The 23,288-nt window shown below is 39.6% G+C and overlaps 2 protein-coding genes across 7 annotated transcripts in view; one reads left to right on the forward strand and one right to left on the reverse strand.

Moving 5' to 3' along the window:
* LOC125457434 (guanylate cyclase soluble subunit beta-2-like) overlaps nt 1-16,754 on the forward strand; it is a 64,335-nt gene extending 47,581 nt beyond the window's left edge. For 5 of the 6 annotated variants that reach the window (XM_048541617.1, XM_048541618.1, XM_048541619.1 and 2 more), the window contains 2 exons: nt 7,079-7,189; nt 7,272-7,462. In XM_048541617.1, the coding sequence (XP_048397574.1) occupies nt 7,079-7,189; nt 7,272-7,432 (272 nt within the window). In that variant the 3' untranslated portion in view covers nt 7,433-7,462. Of the gene's footprint in view, nt 1-7,078; nt 7,190-7,271; nt 7,463-16,660 lie in introns of those variants that run through there. The other variant, XM_059651052.1, reaches the window with a different exon arrangement.
* LOC125457989 (putative coiled-coil domain-containing protein 195) lies at nt 11,479-15,164 on the reverse strand. The gene is made up of 3 exons (XM_048542824.2): nt 14,588-15,164; nt 13,207-13,474; nt 11,479-11,995 (listed from the first exon to the last, which is right to left on the reverse strand). Exons 1-3 carry the CDS (start codon nt 14,823-14,825, stop codon nt 11,863-11,865), a joined length of 639 nt encoding a protein of 212 aa, XP_048398781.1. The 5' UTR covers nt 14,826-15,164; the 3' UTR covers nt 11,479-11,862.
* Nucleotides 16,755-23,288: the final 6,534 nt, after the last annotated feature.

Here is a 23,288-nt window from a genome sequence, read left to right on the forward strand (position 1 = left end):
AGCAATATTCAATCTCAGTTTTTTTTATATTCTGGGATATAACATGCAAACAGAAAACAAACAACAAACAGAACGTGGTAGAGAAACTCAACACATCTGAAATCATCAGTGAAGAGAGAAGTAGATTTAAAGTTTCAAGTCTGGTATGACTCTTCTTCAGAAATGTTAATTCCGTTTTTGTGTTGTTTAAAATTTCCAGCATCTATAGCATTTTGTTTCTATATAAGCATCTCCAAATCTGGGACAACACCCTATTGGAAACAAGCTCACACCATGGTAGCATCAGTGACCACCTGCTAAAGATTCTACTATCTTAGTGGTAGATATTTGTAAAACTAATTAAAGTCCAAGCAGACAGTTTCTGTGAGTACAGACAGTTCTACAGATTGGCAGATAGGACAATAACCACCAAGAAAACAAAATTAATTTCTTTTTGATTAGAATGTAAGTTTTTTGAAAACAAAATCAATATGTAAGATTGCCTTAATGTAAAGAAAGGAAAATATAAAAAGTACCATTTTGAGCTGAAACACAAAGCCAATACAGTGTAGTACAGAACTTAGAAGCTAGAATACTCTTTTCTTGACAGTCAGAATATAAGTAAATTTCTCAGAACCACAACAACTATGTTCTTAGGGAAGGAATAGTTTTTAACACACACAGACATGAGTCAGGGACACACAAATTATGGTGGTAGAGAGCAGTGTTTTTAGGGTGGAATTATGGATAACAGAAGCCTAATTTCAGATTGGATATTTTGTGACATCCTTATTGAATTATCACTGTTCAAACAACATATGCAGTTCTATCTTACAGACCAAATAATAGATGAGTTCAAGAAAACAGCTCCAAAATTCTTGTTTCCCATTGGACTGTAGGAGCATCCAGAATTAAATTTTTGTTCTTTTCAAAAATGATCAGAAAGAGCCAGAAAAGATTCAAAAGGAGGTTCTTAAAGGCCAGTTCAAGGTAAGAATTAACTTCAGGATTAATAGACTCCAACTCATACCATGCAGACGTCAACCCAATAGGCTAATGACTAGTTTATTAGAAGATGTTGAAACAGAAAGCGTGAGTGTGACTTTTTTTGAAGAGGAATTATTAGAGAGGCTCATTGAGTTAGCCATTGCCTCTAAACTAATTAAAGCCTTTGGAAAGGATCTTCTGGCAAAGAGAAGAGACAGTACCATTAGTGCATCACTAGAGGATTGACACAAGTATGAAGCCACCATGACAAGTCAATAACAATTACATCTTGAGGTGCAGCCAATACTATCATTATGGTCATCAAAGCATTGCAAGCCAACAAAATTTGGAACAGAAGCGGTTTGTTATACCTATTTAAAAGCTGCCCAGCTTTGCCTGATACCTGTAAAGCATATGTCTCCAAGGAAAGAGATAAAGGGAACAGCAGGTGCTGGAGAATCCAAGATAATAAAGTGTGAAGCTGGACCGAGATCCTTCACCAGAGAGGGGGATGGGGTGAGGGTTCTGGAATAAATAGGGAGAGAGGGGGAGGCGGACCGAAGGTGGAGAGAAAAGAAGATAGGTGGCGAGGAGAGTATAGGTGGGGAGGTAGGGAGGGGATAGGTCAGTCCGGGGAAGATGGACAGGTCAAGGAGGTGGGATGAGGTGGTAGGCAGGAAATGGAGGTACGGCATGAGGTGGGAGGAAGGGATGGGTGAGAGGAAGAACAGGTTAGGGAGGCAGAGACAGGTTGGACTGGTTTTGGGATGCAGTGAGTGGAGGGGAAGAGCTGGGCTTGTTGTGTGGTGCAGTGGGGGGAGGGGACAAACTGGGCTAGTTTTGGGATGTGGTAGGGGAAGGGGAGATTTTGAAGCTGGTGAAGTCCACGTTGATACCATTGGGCTGCAGGGTTCCCAAGCGGAATATGAGTTGCTGTTCCTGCAACCTTTGGGTGGCATCATTGTGGCACTGCAGGAGGCCCATGATGGACATGTCATCTAAAGAATGGAAGGGGGAGTTGAAATGGTTTGCGACTGAGAGGTGCAGTTGTTTATTGCGAACCGAGCGGAGGTGTTCTGCAAAGCGGTCTCCAAGCCTCCGCTTGGTTTCCCCAATGTAGAGGAAGCCACACCGGGTACAATGGATACAGTATATCACATTGGCAGAAGTGCAGGTGAACCTCTGCTTAATATGGAAAGTCATCTTGGGGCCTGGGATAGGGGTGAGGGAGGAGGTGTGGGTGCAAGTGTAGCATTTCCTGTGGTTGCAGGGGAAGGTGCTGGGTGTGGTGGGGTTGGAGGGCAGTGTGGAGCAAACAAGGGAGTCCTGGAGAGAGTAGTCTCTCCGGAAAGCAGACAAGGATGGGGATGGAAAAATGCCCTTGGTGGTGGGGTCGGATTGTAGATGGCGGAAGTGTTGGAGGATGATGCATTGTATCCGGAGGTTGGTGGGGTGGTGTGTGAGAATGAGGGGGATCCTCTTTGGGCGGTTGTGGCGGGGGCGGGGTGTGAGGGATGTGTTGCGGGAAATGCAGGAGACACGGACAAGGGCGTTCTCGACTACCGTGGGGGGAAAGTTGCGGTCCTTGAAGAACGTGGACATCTGGGATGTGCAGGAGTGGAATGCCTCATCGTGGGAGCAGATGCAGCAGAAGCGGAGGAATTGGGAATGGGGATAGAATTTTTGCAGGAGGGTGGGTGGGAGGAGATGTATTCTAGGTAGCTGTGGGAGTCAATGGGCTTGAAATGGACATCAGTTACAAGTTGGTTGCCTGAGATGGAGACTGAGAGGTCCGGGAAGGTGAGGGATGTGCTGGAGATGGCCCAGGTGAACTGAAGGTTGGGGTGGAAGGTGTTGGTGAAGTGGATGAACTGTTCGAGCTCCTCTGGGGAGCAAGAGGCGGCGCCGATACAGTCATCAATGTAACGGAGGAAGAGGTGGGGTTTGGGGCCTGTGTAGGTGCGGAAGAGGGACTGTTCCACATAACCTACAAAGAGGCAGGCATAGCTGGGGCCCATGCGGGTGCCCATGGCCACCCCCTTAGTCAGTAGGAAGTGGGAGGAATCGCAAGAGAAGTTGTTGAGGGTGAGGACGAGTTCAGCTGGGCGGATGAGGGTGTTGGTGGAGGGGGACTGACCTTGGCTGTGCATGGGCAGGAAACCTGGATTCAAAGGCTAAGCTAAACCCCAGAACACAACACAAGTGACCAACAAAACTGTGGAACACCGCAACAGTTGCAACAGGGAAAGAAGGCGCAAACACAAATGCATGATTTGAAGTTCAGAGTCAACTAAGCAATCCTGAAGAATGCCAGGCAAGAACCTTTGACTTTTCTGTTTCTTTTAACATGTTTTCTTTTTGATAAGACACATCTCAACAAATTCCTACATTGCCAGGTAAGTGCCAAAACAGTACCGTAGTACAAAAAATATTCAGACATGCTGATTGTCAAAATCAGAACAGAACTTGCTGGGAAATGTTCAGGAGATCTGACAAGATCTGTCAGGGAAGAAACAACATTAATATTTCAGGTTGATGACCTGTAAAAAGAAACCAGAAAATTGCATTGTAATAGGCTTTAAGCAAATAAAAGAGTGAGGGTGGGTAGAATAACAAAACAGAAGGTATTTCATAAATTGGTAAAAAGAGATTAATTGTCAAAATGGTTGGTGGTGCTCAGCCAAAGGGGGCAGGAAAAGCAGTAAAGAAACAAAAGATGTATCTAGAAGAGATACGAACATTAGAAAGCTAAACAGCTAAAGTCAGTTCACAGGGACAACAGATTAAAAGCAAATTCCGTAAAAGAACTGAAAACAAAATGAGGACAGTGATTACAGTCTGAAATAGTTGAACACAGTGTGTCCAGAAGGCTGTAAAGTGACTAACTGAAAAAAGAGGTTCTGTGAGCTTCATTGGAATACTACAGGAAGGAAAGGGCAAGAGAAGTTAGCATGAAAACAAGATGAAAAATTAAAATGGCAGTGACTGAAATCTCAGAGTTGTTCATTCAGCTTAAATAGCAGTGTTCCACAATGCAGGCATCCAGCCTAAATTTGGTCTCTCCAGTGTAGAACAGACTGCATTGTGAGCAGTGAATACAGTAGAATAAATTAAAAGAAGTACAGATAAATCACTGTCTAACTTGGAAGAAGTGTTTGGGGTCCTGGGTGGTGAGAAAAGAAGGGGTGAAAAGGCAGATGCTGGATCTCCTGGGGTTGTATGGAAAGATAGTGCGGGAAAAGGAATGGTGGAGAGTTTACGGTCCAGGAGGTAGGAAGAAGAAGTGGCAGCGAGCTGGCCTTAAGTTTCTGCTGTGTAGATGTTGGTACACCAGACAACAACAGCCCCATCCTTATCAGCACATTTGATGACAATATTAGGATTGTACCTAAGAGAACACCAGAGTATTGCAAATTCAGTGTGTGATAGGTTTGGGGTACTGGGGAGACCAGCAAATTCATGAGAGTTGATGTCATTACCAAACCTTTACATTGAAAAGGTAAGAGGATAAGAGATCATAGGAAGTGGTTCAGAGATGAGTAGGTTTGGCTGGAAGGTCTGATGTATGGAGGAATGGGGGAGATACCTGGCCAAAGAGGTGGGAATGGGGGTGAAGATGGTAGTAAAACAGCTCAGTGTCATGTCATGATGAAAATTTCTTAAAGTTTAAGAGGATGAAGCTGGGGCCTTTGCGAAAGATAAAACATTCAGATTAGAGAGAGGAAGGTCAGAATACATGGCAAGGGGTAATGTTAAAAACACCCATGAGTTATTCAACTTCTCCTGTTTTCCACTCTATTACACCTTCATTTTTGTTTTTTGTTTCCAGTCTTCATTCTTTCATTTGTTTAACTTTTCTCATTCTAATGAAAACCTGAAATATTAATTATATGTCCCAGCTATCCTGCTGAGAATTTTCACCATTGTCTGTCTATATTTCAGATTTTCAGTATTCATGTTATTTTGCTTTTGTAATGGTGATGGATGATTTTGGTAAATTGGTCAAAAATTAAGATTCTGTGAGTTCAACTGTCTTAGGCCGTTGTTTGAATGGTCAATGATCCAGTTCTTCCAAATTTTGGTGCAGGATTCCAGCAGGTCCGTTTTATCAAGAAATGTCTGAAAACATTGAGTACTGCAAAGGCTGTAGTTTCTGACAACATCCCACAATGGTTACACAGATTTGTGCTCCAGAATAAATTGCACCCCTTGCAAAACTGTACGGGATCTCTATGGCAATGTAGATCATTTCCTAAATAGGTCCAGTCCATAACGTGTGGGAGAAATCCGGTCTGACCAATACTGTTCAATCATTCTAGTCTGGATCATCAACCAACACCTGGAAGCAGCCTTTGATAACATAATCAAAAGATAGTTGGGCAGCAATAATTGACTCTCCAATACTCAGTTTGGATTCTGCTAGGGCCACTCATCATGAGAACTCAAAACAGCCTTGGTCAAAACATGGACAAAAGAGCTGAATGCAATAGAGGAGGTGAGCGACATCAAAGCAGCATTTGATTGCATGGAATGAAGGAGAATTGGCAGAAGTGAAGTAATGAGCATTAGGGTAAAATCTCCAGTGTCTGGAGTCTTACCTAGTAGAAAGTGAGATGGCTGTGAATGTTGAATGCCAGTCAGCCCAGTTCCAGGAAGTCACTTCAGACGTTCCTCAGGATATTGTCCTCCAATGTTCCCTCTAAGCTGTGTGGTTGTGCAGGCAAACACTGCATAATTTTGATTATCATGATGCAGCATGATTTCTGCTTGCAGACGTTACTGTGGTGCACCAACCTCATGGGTCTGCACAGGAGGGAGAACAATTAGAGGGATCATTTTTGTACTTTGTTCAACAAACTTCAGTCGCTTCATGAATGACCGTCCTTCCATTGTAAGGTTGGAAAGTGGGATATTTGCTGATGATTGCACTATGATCAGCATCAATATCAACCTTTGAGTTGTTGAAGCAGTCCCTGTCCATATGTAGTAGCACCTGAACAATATTTATGCTTGGGCTAATCAGTGGCATGTAACTTTAATACCACACAAGTGCCAGACACTGACCATCTGTGACAGGAGAGAATTGATCCATGCCTCTTTGACATTCAGTGACATTACTATCAATGAGCAACCTACTATTCTGGGGATTAAACATTAACTGGACCAGCAATATAAATACTATGGCCAAAACACCAGGACAGAGGGTGGATGTTCTGTGATGAACCCACACAGTGTTTCTCAAAGCCATTTACAAGACACATATGAGGATGTGGGGAAACACTTTTCACTCAAGGCATTTAACAATATGCAGGACAGAATAACCAGTTAACAAGTTCAACATTCACTTCTTTCATCCATACACAGTCAGAGCAGTGCGTACCATCTACAAGGTGCACTGTAGTAACTCACCAAGGCTTTTTCAACAGCTCTTTTCAAATTTCTGACCTCTATCACCTAGAATGACAAGGGTAGCAGATACATGTGAATGCCTGTTCAAAATGAGAGCTAGCCACTAATTTCTTGTGGAAGAACTGAAAAACAAGTTAGTGTAGAGGATTTTGTCAAATTGCCTGGACTGAGTGTGCCTTGTCAAGTTTAATACCTGGGTTGATGGTTTTCCGGCTTTACTGTAATTAGAGGGTTTTAAAAATTATGATTTGATATGTCTAAGCAGCTGGCTGGACCATTTCAAAGGGTAGTTAAGGTTCAAATGCATTCTTTGTGTTTGGAATCACTTACAAGGCTGGACTGGGTAAGGAGACACATTTCGATCTGTAAAGAACATTAGTGAGCCAGGTGGGATTTTAATCACAGTTTCGCAGTTGTAAGGTCACCATTACTGATACTCATTTTAAATTTCAGATTAAGTTAATCAAATTTAAATTTCACAACTATTATAGTGGAATGTGACCTAGTTTCTCCAAAGCATTAGGGCAACTCTCTGGATTACTAGTTCAGTAACAGAGCTACTATGTTACCATAAGCCACATAAAAAGATATGCAAGCTAATTGGTCTAATTCTTTATTTATCTCACTGAAAGCTAAATAAAACATTATCAAAAATTCTAATTGAAATGTTTGAACAAATTGTATAATATTTTGTTTTGCATAGATGGTGGGTGTAACATATATCAGGATCGGCGACCTACTGTTGCAATGAAGTACACTGATACATCCAGGATTGTGACAGAGAACATTTGTACAGAAGTCAAGGATACAGCAGGTGTGCTTCATTTTTCAAACAAGTAAAGTCGGTGGTGGAAAGTCACAATTGAAATAATGTGGGATTTCTCCCCCCAAAACAGGAAAAACACGTGATTCGGAAAGTTATGGGAGTCTGCACAGTGTCCATAGCCCTCAGAAATCAGAGGATGACTCCCATCAGCTTCCAAAGCATCATGATGAGCAAGAAATGGGGAAACCCAGTCGGGAAAACACCAAATCCAATTTATGTATTTTATTATAAATGTTCTAAATAAAAACAAAAAAAAATCAGTTCTGTTTCAGCTTTCACAATGCTGTGCGTTGTTGTGCTAAATGAACATCACAATTGCCCCAGATGTCATTGCTTCAACAATGCCCTAAATTTGCATTGAAAGCAGAATGGAAACTGGCAGCACGTGCACAGTCCTGATTACTAATTTATTAACTTAATGTAAGATAAAATGTATGTGTTATCTCCAGAAATTCAACAAATTATATTGAATGCCACTTTTTGACAATGAAATCATTTACTGTACAGTGCCTTTATTCAAACAGACACTGTCAGAGGCCAATATCACTTGATACTATTGCAGATTGTACTTGATATCCATTGAAAGAGAGTTACAAAATAGACGTTCATTTTTATGTTTTGTTAAGCATATGCCAATTTTAAACTTGGCTGTAGTATCTTAATTCAAAAATGCCAAGTGAATTGACCTTGCAGCAAATTTGGGAGCCAATCAGCTCACCGTGATTTTGTCAGTACTTTAAAGGAGTGTGCAATTATGAAATTGTGCCCAAGCACCTGCTCTTTCCCGAGATCTTCACAAATGTCTCCTTCTCAAGTATTTATCCAATTCCCTTTTAAACATTCTAATGAACCTACCTCCACCATCCTTTCAGGCAGGATGTTCCAGACCATACCTGCCTGAGTTTTTAAAAAAAACTTTCTCCCTTATCCAACCCATTTTCAAATACCCGAGCTACCAAAAACTCTACACTTCAATAAATACATTCAGGCATTAGGGTTTCAGAGGAAAGAAACAAATTGGACTAAATTAATACAGAATCCCAATAGTATGGAAACAGGCTATATGGCCCAGCGAGTCCAACCATCTCTCCAAGCAAGATTCCACCCAGACTCACCCCTCTAAACCTGCATTTCCCATTGCTAATCCACCTAACCCACACATCCCCGGACACTACAGGCAATTTAGTGTGGCCAATCCACCGATTCTGCACATCTTTGGATTGCGGGAGGAAACCAGAGCTCCCTGAGGGAGCATATGCAGATATTGGGAGAACATCAAAAATTCACAGTCATCCAAGGCTGGAATTGAACCTAGGTCCTCAGTGCTGTGAGGCAGGAGTGCCTATCACTGAGCCACTGATGTTTTTAACCAGGGACATTACTTTTCTACAAGCTGTTTGGATGATAAAAGAGAAGGGAAAGTATAACTGCCACCATTCTATCTACTTACATTTAACAATGTTTCTTGGATGCACATCTCATTTTACTGTAACTTATTTTCACTGGCAGTTATAGGTCCACTCTGACATGGACCTACATGCACATACCAGTTTCATAGTGAAGTAAAAATTCATGCTGGCAGATTAAAACTATATTGAATGCCATTGTTATATGTACATGTTTGAAATACAACAGTTACTTTTGTGCACAAACTTATAGATATTTGTATGCTTGGAAGATATATTTTTCCAAGGAGTATGTCCGACTACGATGTCAAGACGGAAGTGATGGCAATGACCTTGAAGAAATTGCCCAGAAAGGTTTACTGATCCCTGTGTTGGATTTTACACTTACAAAAGTTAATTTCATTTGCATGGGAACATCATCAGTCATATTTTCTCCTCCAACTCACACATTATAGTGATTTGGAAACATACTGCTATTACTTCAATGTTATTGGGTCAAAATTCCGGAACTCCCTACATAATAAAACTCTTGGTGCACTTGCAGCCCAAGTACTATAACAGTTCATAGTAATGGCTCACCATCATTAGCTGAAGAGCATTTAGGGATGGGCAATCAATGTTTACTCTGCCGGAGATACTGACATAATCAACTGATAAAATAAATCGGCATGAACAGTGGGAGATCTCTGGTGCCTAACAACTGTGATGTCATCCAGCAGGCTAATGGCTGATCACTTTGAAGAATTACCTCATTCACTAAAAAAAGCAAAATCACAGATTGCAGCATTATTAAACACAGGAGGAGGCTATTCAGTTCAGACTATCAGAGACCCTCCATTGAAGCATTATGACTTGGCACCATTCTCCTGTCTTTACACATTGTTTCAATTCAAACAATCATTCAATGGCCTCTTAAGTTGAATTTGCTACCACCACATTGCCGGGCAGTGCATTCCAGACTTGGGCCATATTTGTCTGAAAAAAATTCCCTGTTTGCAAATCACGTTAAATCTCCGTTGTTTCACCCTGAATCCTTTTTTGAGTAGGAACAGTTTGTCCCCATCTGCTCGATTCAACCCTGTCATGATTTTTAAAACTTCTATCAGATTTCCTCCTAGCCCTCTTCTGTACTTGGAGAGTTGTCCCAGCCTCTGATCCATTGTCATAACTGAGGTTTCATATCTCTGGAACCATTTTTTGTAAGTACTTCAGCATGCATTCCAATGTATTCACATCCTTCCTATATTTTGGTACCAGAACTATAAACAATACTCCAGCTGATGTCTAACAAATGTCTTGCATAACTCTTCATCTTCTATGCTGTGCACTTTATAATAAAGCCCAGGATACTGTATGGTTTATTAACTTATCTGTCTGACTGTTCTGCTACCTTCAGTAATAGGACATAGAACATAGAACATTACAGCACAGTACAGGCCCTTCAGCCCTCAATGTTGTGCCGACCTGTCATACCGATCTGAAGCCCATCTAACCTAAACTATTCCATGTACATCCATATGCTTGTCCAATGAAGACTTAAATGTAACTAAAGTTGGCGAATCTACTACCGTTGCAGGCAAAGCTTTCCATTCCCTTACTACTCTCTGAGTAAGAAAACCACCTCTGACATCTGTCCTATATCTTTCACCCCTCAATTTAAAGCTATGCCCCCTCGTGCTCACCGTCACCATCCTAGGAAAAAGGCCCTCCCTATCCACCCTATCTAACCCTCTGATTATTTATATGTCTCCATTAAGTCATCTGCGCACATATCAACTAGGACCCATTGCTTCTGCACCCCTTAAACATTATACCCCTTATTTTATATTGTATTTGGATGATCATCCAACCAAATGTATCATGTCACACTTCTCCATATTGAACTTCACCTGCCACCTATCTGCCCATACCATCAACTTAGCTGATCCCTTTTGAAGGTCTACACTTTGCTCTTCATAGTTTACAATGCTTCTAAGTTTTGTATAATTCACACGTTTCAAAATTATCCCTGGACGTCGAGAGCAAGATCATTAATTTATGTCAGGAAAAGTAAAGGTCTTAAAAACAACCCCAAGGAACTCCACTGAAAACTTTCCTCCAGAACCCAAAGATATTAACTGACCACTACTCTCTGTTTCTAAAAAAACAATCAATTTTGTATCCACATTGCAATGCCCCCTTTGTTTCACGAACAATAACTTTTCCTATACATCTGTATTAAATACCCTTTCAAAGTTCACAGCCACCATATGAACAGCATAACTCTCATTGACTCTTCCTGTCATCGCTTGAAAAAGTTTCAAAAAGTTATGCAAGTATGATTTCTCCTTTAGGCATGCATGCTGGCTGTTACAGTGTCATGTCTGCAATTTTCCAGTTCTCTGGCAATGCCCCTTAGTCTAGGAAAAACTGAAAGATTATGGCCAGTGCCTCTGCAAACTTCACTCCCATTTCCTTCGATATCCTTGAAAATGTTTTATCCAGTTTCACTGCCTTGCTAACGTTAAGTATCAATAGCATATTCAAATATACCCTGTTAGAGCTTCATATTCTGTCACCTTGAACTGGTTAACATCTACTTCCATCAGAAACACATGTTTAATTTCCTTTCTTTGTCCCTTTGGCCCTCCAAATCCTTTTACTAACCTATTTCTACTGATATGCTTATCCAGGACTTCCCTTAAAGTTGGTTGCCAGTCTTTTCTCATAATCTTAAAATGTTCTGACTTACCTTCAATTTTTAATTAGTTACAGATGACGAAACAAAATTGGAACTTTTATTTGACAGCAATTTAGATTCAGAAACATAACAAACAAGCTTTATTTTGTCTTTCAAAAAAAATTTTTAAAAATTATATTAGAGGATTCTGACATTCCACAAATATAAAGTTGTTTTTCAGGGCCAGATAAGTTGTTCAGAAGTAATTATAACTTAACATGTCACCCCAGCTGTACTTTATTTCACAAATATTAACTTTTTCAGTGTTTTTCCATGGGGACTAATAATATAAAAAGTGGAAGCTCACATCAAATCAATGTCATCTCAATGATTTTAATGTGAAGATTTGAACAAGCACCCAGTGGAAGATTAGTGTATGATTAATAACTTCTGGATTTCTGCAATTCGCTGTCCGTGCACTTGCTCCAATTATCAGTTTCATAGATTAACAACAGTGAATGATGTCAATTTTCCCATCATTATGACTGCAATATGTGGATCATGGAAACTCTGTCTTAAAGTATAAAGCAAAACACTTAGAAATCATTTTCCAGAATAGGAGATAGTTGATTGCATTTCTGATTCTCTGGTTGATGGGAAGAACCTTGACTTTCAGAATGGGATGCAACATCCATAGGCAAAAGAAATGTTACAGACTTCATTTTAAATCTGTTGAGAGAATTGGAGGAAATGTAGTTACTGCACAACATAATCTGGAGTATTACATAGAATATGGTATCTCATAATTTTTTTATGTTAAAATAATACTAAATTGTTAGCAGTTGTTATACTATTGTAGCATGTGTTTAATTAGTCAAATGTAGAATTGCAGCAAATTCATATTAGAATTAAAATTCATTAGAACTGGAATTAGATTTTATTGCCATGTGTACTCATGTACACAATTACATGAATATGATGAAAAGTGTACAATGTTGCCATTCCCAGCACCTTCTAAGGTATAAAGGTACCTAGGTACAATGTTTAGGTACAAAATAGAAAAATAAACAAACAAAGTTAAAACTTAAACATCACAGTCCTTCTTAGTATCAAACAGAAAAAAATTTTTAAAAGTTATAAGTTCAATCGTCTTTCTAAAGTGCTTAGCCATGTTGAGCTCACTCATCCTACGAGGACCTGATCTCTTCCACTTTGGCCTGCTTTCTGGAATACCTCAGGCTGCCTGGTCTCACAAAACAACCCAAGACTGAAATAAAGCAAATAACTATGGATGCTGGAAATCTGAAATAAAAACAGAAATTGCTGTTGAAGCTCAGCAGGTCTGGCAACATCTGGGGAGAGGAAGCAGAGTTAAAGTTTTGAGTTAAATAACCCTTCTTTGGAACTTAAGATTGGTTGAATCAAAAATTGACTGGTGATTATGTAAAATATATATTTTACACAAGAATACAAAGGCATTGTGCATTGGATTGTAATGGTTACAATGATATAAGTTATTCAATTTCTGGTATAACTTGCTAACTTTTGACACTGCAGTGCTTTAATTTATTAATTTCAGTACCATATGCATTTTTTTCCTCTGTTACAAGAATTAAAATCCAATTTCCACAATTATATGGTTTCTTGATAGCTCAGGTTGTTGCAAACTCAAGAGTAGATCAGTCTACATTGTTATAAAGAGAAAACCACATTTAAGTGTTATCAGCTTTGGGTTTCCACCATTTTCTGTTTTTGTTCAGATTCCAGCATCCATATTATTTATATTAGCATTTGGAAAACTGATGGATTTAATATCAAAAGTACGCATGCATGTTCTCAACCCGAATACGCAGTACTTTAGAGAGGATGAGCTTGTTTAAAAGTTATTTTTGTGCACGAAGACTTTCTGTTTGATTTTAAAGACTTATTTTATTGCTTACTTGCATTTATGGACGTATTCTTGGAAGGTTGCTTTTTGTGAACAGTTTTCTTCTGAAGTCTTAGTGTCTGGTAATTGAGCGAGCGTTCTCTGGCTTTTGGTGAATTTCATTATTGCGCAAGGCTGAGTCGATGCCACTGCTCCTGGATTCTCTTGTTCGCTTGTGTGAGAGGTTGGATTTTGACCGGGAGATTTCTGATGTTTATTATTACCCACACTGAAGGCATGTAATGATGATATGGAGTAACGTCTCACTGTCATGGCATTATCTGCAAATTAATTTGTGTTATATGTTGCATGTTCAATATACTTTTCAGACAAAAAACATTGAAATCAAACTCGGTAGAAAGCTACTTCACACACGTTTAGAAGTCAGATTATACTCAGCGGGATTGTATACAAGCATAACAGCATTTTTTTCAGATGTTAATTGCCTCAAATGTTATGTACTTCAGTAGTAAATCCTTTAATACCAACCACGTCATTTGGAATAAACAGGTCATAATTGCCTCAGTAGTTTACGCTTTGCAGTCAGGATTTAGTGATCGCTGTGTCATGACGTTCCCCTTTTCCAGTTTTAGACTGGTACCAGGTCTATAGGATCTCTGGTATCCGACAGAAGTGATGTTACATCGACGTATTTGCATGGTCAACAAAGCAGAAAGTCAAACGAATTGATTAACTTCTAGACTTACCGACGCTGAAATAAATCATTATGATAGCATTATATCAGAAACATATTTAGAATGCATATGTTTATATAATTCGTTTTAGTTATAATGGAGAAATAATATATTCGGCAAATTTAAACAAAAACTTTTCAGGTCAAACAGGGGCCAGATCTTCCAGTACAAGTAGCTGCTAAATGTCCACTGTTTGCGCGTCCCGATACGGCCACGTGCGGTATTTGTGAGCAAACTTCAAACTTCCAATAAACGGAAATGCACTGCTCGGAACCCTGCACGGATTTCTCCCATACTGCCCCTGCCATTTTAGACGAGCTAGAAATCCTGAGGTTGCCCAGAAAAGTACGCCTGTCTTCCCAATCTTTAATATAGACCCAGAGTGGGGAATGATTCGAGGTGGAAGCTGCATCGGGATAAAAAAAACTTATTCCTCACCCAAATTGTTTTGAAAAGTAAACTTGCTGGACAATTCTTTTCCATCCCCACTTTTCCATCTTCCCACCTCGCCCACCCCTACCCACATCTGCCTTGTTTAGAGCAGAAATGTGAACTAAAAGATTAGCTTGATGCCAACGCAACAAGGTCAGTGGCAGTAAGTCAGCAGTGATTCCCGAATAAATAGGAACTAGCTGAGCGTTGCGATTAGTAGCAGACTGTGTACACTATTGAACATTGCAGTTCACTTGCATTATTTACCTCTCGTTTCTTCTTCCAGTGCAGGGGCGGAGATATTCCTGCGCAGGTTAACGTGCGTTAATGCATCTTCGGTTTTTAGCTGCTTTTGGAGAGCGGTAATGGTTGTGTTTTCCAATATTTCTGCTCTTCTCCCAGACTGACCTAACTTCACCCGTAGGGCTTTGTTTTCTGACTCCAGCTTCTTCATGTCAGAACGCATGTCTTTGATGATCTGCATGAGGCGCTTGTTACTTTCCATGGTGCTGAAATCTCACAGAACCGCAATTGAATGAACGGACCACAGTTGGATTTCCGTGGACGCTGCGGACAATTGTTCACACGGAGACAAATTTACAACGTTCAATTCTAGTCCGTCCTTTTAATGGATCAAGCACCATAAGCAGAAAGGTCGCATTTATCACTTAATGATCAATAGGTTCAGGTGACTAGACACAAGATCTTTTAAATAATTGATATGTCAGTTCAGATGGTTTCAATTTTCGGTCTAACACTGGTTTGTAAGTTTAACCAAATGACTTGTGTAAAACAATACTCAAGATTGTTGATTTTAATGAGTTATTTAAAACGTGTAACAGTTGTATGTATTTCTTCTGCGATTTGACTTTACTGCAACGGTAAAATCACGTGGCTTAAAATACACGTTATCCACCGTGTAAATTTCCATTATGTTTCACAATATTCTTTCGATTTCACGTCTTGTCACACACAGCACATAGAGATCCTGTGGGGGCAATAGGCAGTCCCCTAACAACAGTGCTTTTTTTTCCCACCTCACGTTCTCAATTATTCATATTTTCTCTGGGCAACAGGGACCCAGTCAAATCCTCTCGGATTTGCCGTTGCATAACAAGCAGCGCGCTTGGTACTAAATATTTTGACATTTGTTCAATTGATAAACTTTATACTGTTGATAGTATTAGCATTCCTACATTCCCTATTCTACTGTTTTTACTAAGACCTAGGAATGGATAAGTGATCGGTATATCTGAGCTGCTAGGCTCAGGTACTTAATATTGCATGCTGCTATTTGTCGGCAGTGCAGACGTCAGTGGCTATAATTCCTGTTTCCTGCCATGTACAACCATGTTGCTTGACGTCTCTTGCAGAATATACTGCGCATACAGAGAGGTGGAATGGAATCTCACTTTCCTTTTTGCTGATAGACCTGCAAACGTTAAAAAGGAAAAAAAAACATTTTTTTTTTAAAAAGTAGCACGATGCATATAATCTTATTTTATAAAAAAGAAACGCGGCCCTGAAAACTTAGAAGTAGACAATACCTCCTGCAATATATATATATATATATAATGTAAGGTGTGCAACATTTCACACCAAGAAAGAAAATGACATTCAGGCATGCGAACTGAATTCTAGTAAAGTTACCGAGATGAAGTGGAACAGTGAAAATTTGCCCCATGTTGGAACAAATTAAAGAATTCTCTATTATGAGAGTGTTCGATTTATCTTAGTACCAAGCATATTGATTGAATGTAATTGTAGGGGAACACGTTTTAAAGCTGCACCACTAGTTCCTCAAATAATTTGAATAAGGGGCGTGGAAATGTAGCCAAAGTGACTCCGCTAAAACTATCATCGCACAACAAAATATCGCAGTGACAATTTAGTCTTGACAACTTATTATTAAAACAAAATCTTAATTTACTTTCGTGAAATGTACACGTAATCATTCCAAACTTCATACTGGACACAACTGCCATATACTCTTTGTTAGGTATTAAATCTGCATCAAGTGTTGAATCACGGCGTGTTACGACGAAATGAAACTTGAGTTTTCTCATGCTCCTGCTATATTGCAGGTTGTGCGGCAATTCGCTGCGTAATCCATCGTACATAATGGCAGCAGTGCCCCCATGATCCAGATTAACGCAAGCAACATGCGACCAACTAAATGTACCATATCGATTCAGTCTTCCATCATCAGCAGCTTAGTTATTATTGGGGAAAAATAAGCTTGAGATATGTTGTTAAAATGTTAACCTTCGGTGAAAAAAAATGTACATTTTATGCAAGTTAACAGAGCTCGCTTAATCATTTAGGTTCACTTACTTTAAGGTCTATTTAACCTGAGCCGTGCTTGTCGCTCGAGGGAGGGCTCGGTATTGTTGGCGTCGAAGGCAGATGCCAGCGTCTAACTGTGGGACTGGAGGACAATTTTTGGAAGAAATTAATTTACAAAACATGACGGATGTTACTATAACAAAAAATGTACAACAAATTCACAGAAACTGTGAGCCAGTCATCTCGTATAAATTGCTGTGAATTATTGCTTTGTTTTCTAACAAGTATTGTATCCTATATAAAACAGAACTGATCAGTCAAGGCACCTTTACTGTCAATTGGCTATTGTAATCCTGATGTGGCTTTACATTGACACATATTCATGCTTTATAATCTCTCGCTAGAATTGAAAGAATATGATCATTGATCTGAGCCCAAAAAACACTTAAAATGTCTCCTGCTATGTCAGGAATAGACATTTGCTGTAAAATTGGTCCCGGTGGATGAAAGGAATTAGAAAATTTGGGAATAGCATGCTCATTGCTTGATGGGGTTGTTTGTTTCACTGAAAAGACACGATAGCGAGTGTTCAGAATTCCGAAACTTCCTGGCAACCTTTCAAAGTTGATTATTAGTTATTATATTAAACTTGATGTCTCTAACAATTAAATCTTCTCAAAATCTTAAAGGTATGTTATTTTAAACATTCGATTACACATTGCAAAATCGATATTTCTTTTGGAGGCACCAACAACATCGAGGGGCTGGAAAAGATCAAAGAATGCTCGTCAGGGTGGTCAGGCATTAGAACCAGCCTATCAAGCCCTGTAAGAACGAACTTAGACACATTTGTGTGGCAATGACAAGGAACGAGCTTCTCTACAACTGCAAATCTGCAGCAAGGCGACTTACGCGAACTTTAGCACAGCCAAAGCAAACTTAACTGATGGTTAAGGTAATGTCCCTTCAGGGATGTTATGCCTAGCCTTCTTACACAGAAGGGAAGAATCATCTTTACATGATCAACTTTTGTTCTTTCCAGAAATATATCAAAAATTCATTGAATCAAGGGTGGTTTCACATTTAGAAGAAAATGTTGTTCCTCAGATTGAGTACAAGAACATAAGAACTAAGATCCTGAGTAGGCAATTCAGCCCTTCCACCCTGCAGTGCCATTTGATACAAGCACTGGGGAAGCACGGTGGCTCAGTGGTTAGCACTGCAGCCTCACAGCACCAGGGACCCAGGTTCGATTCCAGCCTGGGTAACTGTCTGTGTTGGAGTTTGCACGTGCTCCTCACATCTGCGTGGGTTTCCTCCGGGTGCTCCAGTTTCCTCCCACAGTCCAAAGATGTGCAGGCTAGATGGATTGGCCATGCTAAATTGCCTGTAGTGTTCAGGGGTGTCTGAGTTATAGGGGGATGGGTCTGGATGGGATGCTCCAAGGGGTGGTGTGGACTTGTTGGGTTGAAGGGCCTGTTTCCACACTGTAGGGAATCTAATCTAATCACTGCAGATCTCATCTTGGCCTCAAATCCACTTCCCTTCCTACTGCCCGTAATCCTTCAATTCATTACTAATTCAAAATTTGTCTCTAAGAGCATAGCACTATACAGGACCTTCAGCCCATGGTGTTGTGCCATGCTTTTGCCCTAATCCTAAGGTCTATCTAACCTCCACACCTACCTTATACTATCATCCATATGCCTATCTAATAGCCACTTAAATGCTCCTAATGAGGCTGACTCCACTACCCTCTCTGGCAAAGCATTTCAGGCCCCGACCACTATCTTCTCCTTAAGTTACCAGAGCACTCTGGAGTAGGGAATTCAACAGATTTATGACCCTTTGAAAGAATTAATTTCTCATTATTTCTGTTTTAAATCTACCACTCTTATTGTAAAACTGTAGAACCTCTCATTTTTGATTTCTGCACATAAGAGAACATCCTTTTTCTGTCTACTTTGTCGATTCCATTTATCACTTACATATCTCAATTCGATCTCCTCTCATTCTCCTAAACTTCAGCGAATATAGGCCTGAATCGGTCAACCTCTCTTCACATGACAAATGCCTCATCACTGAAATCAATCTGGTAAACTCCCACTGTAATGTGTCCAGTACAACTACATCCCTCCTCAAGTAAGTGGACAAAAATTGTTTCTAATACTCTAGATAGTATCTCACTAATGTTCAGGAAGAAGTAAAGATTTTATTTGCATTGATTTCAGCCCCTTGGCCTAACATATGTCAAAGGATTGCCCATAACAATAATTTCAGAGGGAATTTCAGAAGCTGCAAATATTTGGGTTTGTTATATCATCTTGGTACAGAAAAAAAAGGCACTGCTTATCATAGATAGAATTGATTCAAATAATTTTCTGGCATACAATGCTTTTCCATCTGAATGATTTGATAATATTGAAGAAGGACGGAATTCAGAGCCAAAGCTATAACACTACGAGGACCAGTCCTTATATATGATTCAAGAAATAAACTTTTAGCTCAGGTTGAAGGAAGAGAGTTGGTTGGATTACTTCATACTAGGCTATTTTCCTCAGTGGTTTGTGCACCATAGAGTCAATGAGATGACCAAGATAGCATGCTGAGCTACAGTGTTTGCAGATTAACCCATCTTTAGTTAAATATGGCATCTTGGTAAAGAAGGCTATGCATGTAACAGTGATTGAAACAATGATTAAAAACTTCCATTTACCAATAAGATAGCCTTTCCCAAGGCATGGTGTTTATGTGAGACAAATAAAAATTATTTCTACCAAAGAGAAGCTTCAGAGAGCACAGAGAGAAGTTTTGTTTTCAACTGTGTGGAGGAGCAAAAGGATGTGTGACTAGAAATATTCTGAATATGGAGACAACACCTCTACATGGCCCATCTGTCCACTTTTAACTTAGGAAAGAGCATCAAAATTGAAGCGCTACAACTGTTAAGGAATCAAAATGGAAGAGATTTGTGAAATCACACTGACATTAGTGGGAACTTTGTTCAACTTTATAAGCACCTGGATACAGTTGAAATCATGCCAGTCATCAATATGCATGCCAATTAATACAGTGAGGGAGGCAAAACAAATATTCATAGATGCTAAAAACACAGTGAAAAAAGTTATTATGCTTGGTGTATACTTGGCATTTGACAATTTTTCCCAGTATTATTTTGTAATTATACCAAATGTATAAGGATTGAATCTTAACCTAGTTTGAGGGCCAATATCTTCAATCATTTAGCAAACATAGATTTGTCATTATTATTTACACTTGGAACCAAAGGGAGTAACAAACTATTTTGGCAGCAGGAGAAAATGGGTAAAAGAAGACTATCCAGCTGTAATGCATACAAATTTCCACTCCATTTAAGTCATAAAGTCACTTGTTCCCTTGGCCTTACTGAGATACATTAACACTTCTGGGGTTTTCAGCTGTACAGCTGCGAAGTACTGTTCTGAAGTGGCACTTGAGACCTTTTTTCATTATAGAGTCTTTATGTGGCTGTTGAAAGTACCTTCCATTTGAGTCAAATCATTGATTTGGAATAATGAAGTCTTGAGGCAAAACAAAAACACAAAATGAGGCTTATAGCCTGAGGTAGAGGCAGAGATGGATTATGTTGTAAAGATGGAATGAGGCAATTTTGGTGATGGAAAGAATATTGCTGGGGTGTATGTGGAAGAAATTCAAGTCAATGTCAATTAGAAGTGTCAAGAATGCACAGTCTGGCTCAGCCTGAGATGATTGGCATTGGAATCAATGGCAAACAGTTTAGAACGGCAACTGAAAGTAATGGCTTCAGTCTTCCCAATATTCAGCACTGATGTGATCTGCATCAGAACACAGCTGCCAATGGATAGGGCATGAAATTAACAGCATGAGGGCAAAATCTGTGGTAGGGGTCAAAACTCTTGCACATACATGGTGTTGCGACTTATGTCTGATAAGGTTCTGGAACAGACATAGCACTGAGGAAATTGCTGGCCAGTGACTTTCATCCTTTTAGTTTTGAACAGGATGTAGTCCACCATGAAACTTGAGGACATGAAAAATTATGCACCCCAGTGATTTTTAAAATTTGGTCATTTCATCTTGATGTTCTTACAGTTCCCATATTGATCACTGCTTAAATACTGTCTTAGTGCAAGAATTTCAAGTGCAGCCAAAACAATGAAAGTATGCGTGTTGGCTTTGCATGGTGCAATATGGACATGGTACAATCTTAACTTCAAAAGATAGACATTTTGCTCATTGGCCAGCTCAATGTGTGGAACATTAATGGATTGGTTTTAGGCACCAAGTGACTAGAAGCACTGTTTAAGATGTCACAGCAAATAGACAGTCACTTCATAAGGATCAGTGTTCAGAATGAATTTTCAAGAGAATTTTGTATTTGGAGGTTGTATATATTTTGGTGCATTCACCCTAATTCTTATCTCGTAGCTTATTAATTTGTCATTGTTGTACGATTACTTTGGCAGAGATGGATAATAGCACAACTTCACCATGAAGGTGGAACAGCAACTGGACCTGTTGGAAGACATCTGATCAGGGAGGTGTTGGTAGAATATTTTATCCTAATGCAGGGTGTTTAGGACAGGACATTTAATCCTCTCTATGATGCAACAGCACTACATCCAGGGGCTGAGATTTACCAGGCAGCTGATTGTTGATATATGCAGTAATCTGCTGGCTCGGATAGCCATGCTTTGTTGATCATTGTCATGGTCAGGATCACCTTTAAAACTTTTGCTTCTGGTTCCTTCCAAGCTATTGGAGAGGACATCACCCGAATGTCACTGTTGCATCAAGCAGAAAGCTAACACCCCATTCACCAAAAGCAAGCAGTGCATTGCCTTTCCCACTGATGCTAACAATTGAAATGAGAGAGTTCTAGAATTGTAGCTATGCCTTACTTCCATTGTATAAAAGGGTTATGGACTGCAGTCATGTAGCGATCAAGGAACCAGAAGACTAGCACCATCAATTGCTAATGAAAGGGGAGACCACTCAATGAACAGTTAGCATGTGACGTGAGACAGGAGAAGCCTTTCCACAGCCAATATATTCAATCATTTCTTAACAAGATGTAGGCGAGAATAAAATTGGCCTGATAATGGCATCTGTGATTGTAGGGACATCACAAGGAGGCTTATTAAGATTGCCATGCTGCATTGTTGAATGAAAATGCTTGTCATTTAGTATGAGATTGTTTCTTGGCTTGTTGACAGCAGAATGATGTCCACATCAGTTACATAGATTACTACATTCTGAGTTTATTAACATGTCTGCCACTTTGCCCAGGAATCCCTCAACTGGTCAAGTGCAAATTTGAAAATGAAAATTCTACATGAACCAGCCATAAATAAAAAGAAAAATTGCAGTAAACGTCCCCTCTTACTTATGGATCAATACCCTTTACAGAAACAAACTTCTTGATTGTTTCATATTGCTAGTTTCCAGAGATCCTCTGCTTATCTAATAATCATTGCTGAGTTTGTGTCTTTATGCAGTAAGCTTGTTACTATAGTAACAGGAGGCTTCTAATGCTATTGGTTAAACAAAACCATAATCTTCATTCTAAATGGTTTCAAACTGAAGCCAATTTCTTAATACTCTGCTTTCTTTTTAACAATCTCCTTTCTTCAGAGAAAAAATTCTGCACGTTTCAGATAATTTTTGATACTCCTTTTCACAAGTAGCATTCAGTCCTTTGGGTTCAAAAGTTCAGGAAAAGAGATGGTGATGTATACAACCATTTTTTACATTGCCTTAGGAGGTTCAGGCTTATAAGGCTGCATTGGTGAGTGGAGCAAGTGTAGTCTGTGCTTACAGATGATCAAGATCGGATGTCTAAAAATAATGATACAGGCTACCCAATGTCTTCCATATCATACTTCACGTTGACTATAAAAATTAAGGCATATGAATCCCAAATTGGAGCTGCTGAGTATACCTGTTTGGAACTTAAAATACAGATAGCAACTTTATCTGCTGACCCAACTGGAAGTCAGAAGGTCCTAGTTTGGCTTGGAGATGCAGTTGGTTGTCTTGGAGTCATTTTGGTTTTTTGGTTCTACCTAGTTCCAGACAAACACTCATTATGTCACCTCAGTGTATATTAAACTCTGCCGGCTTTAGTTGTTAGTGTTGACCTAAAAATCAACCACTGACAGAACAGGGCTTTATTAACAATGAACATGGTCAATTGCAGGCAGCAGATCATGCTTCCCTTTTGTGGGAGCTGGAAAATATTCTCCATTACAAAACTCTGTGGATAAATGTAGAATTATCTACTTTGGTAGCAGATAGAGGATTGTTACCTGCATGGTGATAGATTGGGAACAGTGGAGATGCAATGAGATCTGGATGTCCTTCCAGAGGAGCCACTGAAAACAAGCGTGCAGGTGCAGCAGGCGGTGAAGAAGACAAATAGTATACTGGCCTTCAGATTGAGAGGATTTGAGGATAGGAGCAGGGATGACTTGCTGCGATTGTATATGATATTGATGAGACCACACCTAGAATATTATATGTAGTTTTGATTTTTTTTAGATTTAGGTTTTACTGTCAATTACAGGTTAGCACGTGTACAGTGAAAAGTGTACAAAGTCCCCATGCATGGCATCATCTTATGTCCAAAATCTTGGTTACAGAAGTAGAGAAATAAAAAAAA

The sequence above is a fragment of the Stegostoma tigrinum genome, chromosome 14, assembly GCF_030684315.1.
Source record: "Stegostoma tigrinum isolate sSteTig4 chromosome 14, sSteTig4.hap1, whole genome shotgun sequence".
Taxonomy (NCBI): domain Eukaryota; kingdom Metazoa; phylum Chordata; class Chondrichthyes; order Orectolobiformes; family Stegostomatidae; genus Stegostoma; species Stegostoma tigrinum.

Coding starts and splice junctions, on each gene's coding strand:
- LOC125457989 (XM_048542824.2), bottom strand. CDS start 14,825: ATGGAAAGTAACAAGCGCCTCATGCAGATCATCAAAGACATGCGTTCT. Junction 13,475..14,587: donor ACTGGAAGAAGAAACGAGAG/GTAAATAATGCA, acceptor ATTAATTTGCAG/ATAATGCCATGACAGTGAGA. Junction 11,996..13,206: donor GAATACGTCCATAAATGCAA/GTAAGCAATAAA, acceptor TTCTCTCAACAG/ATTTAAAATGAAGTCTGTAA.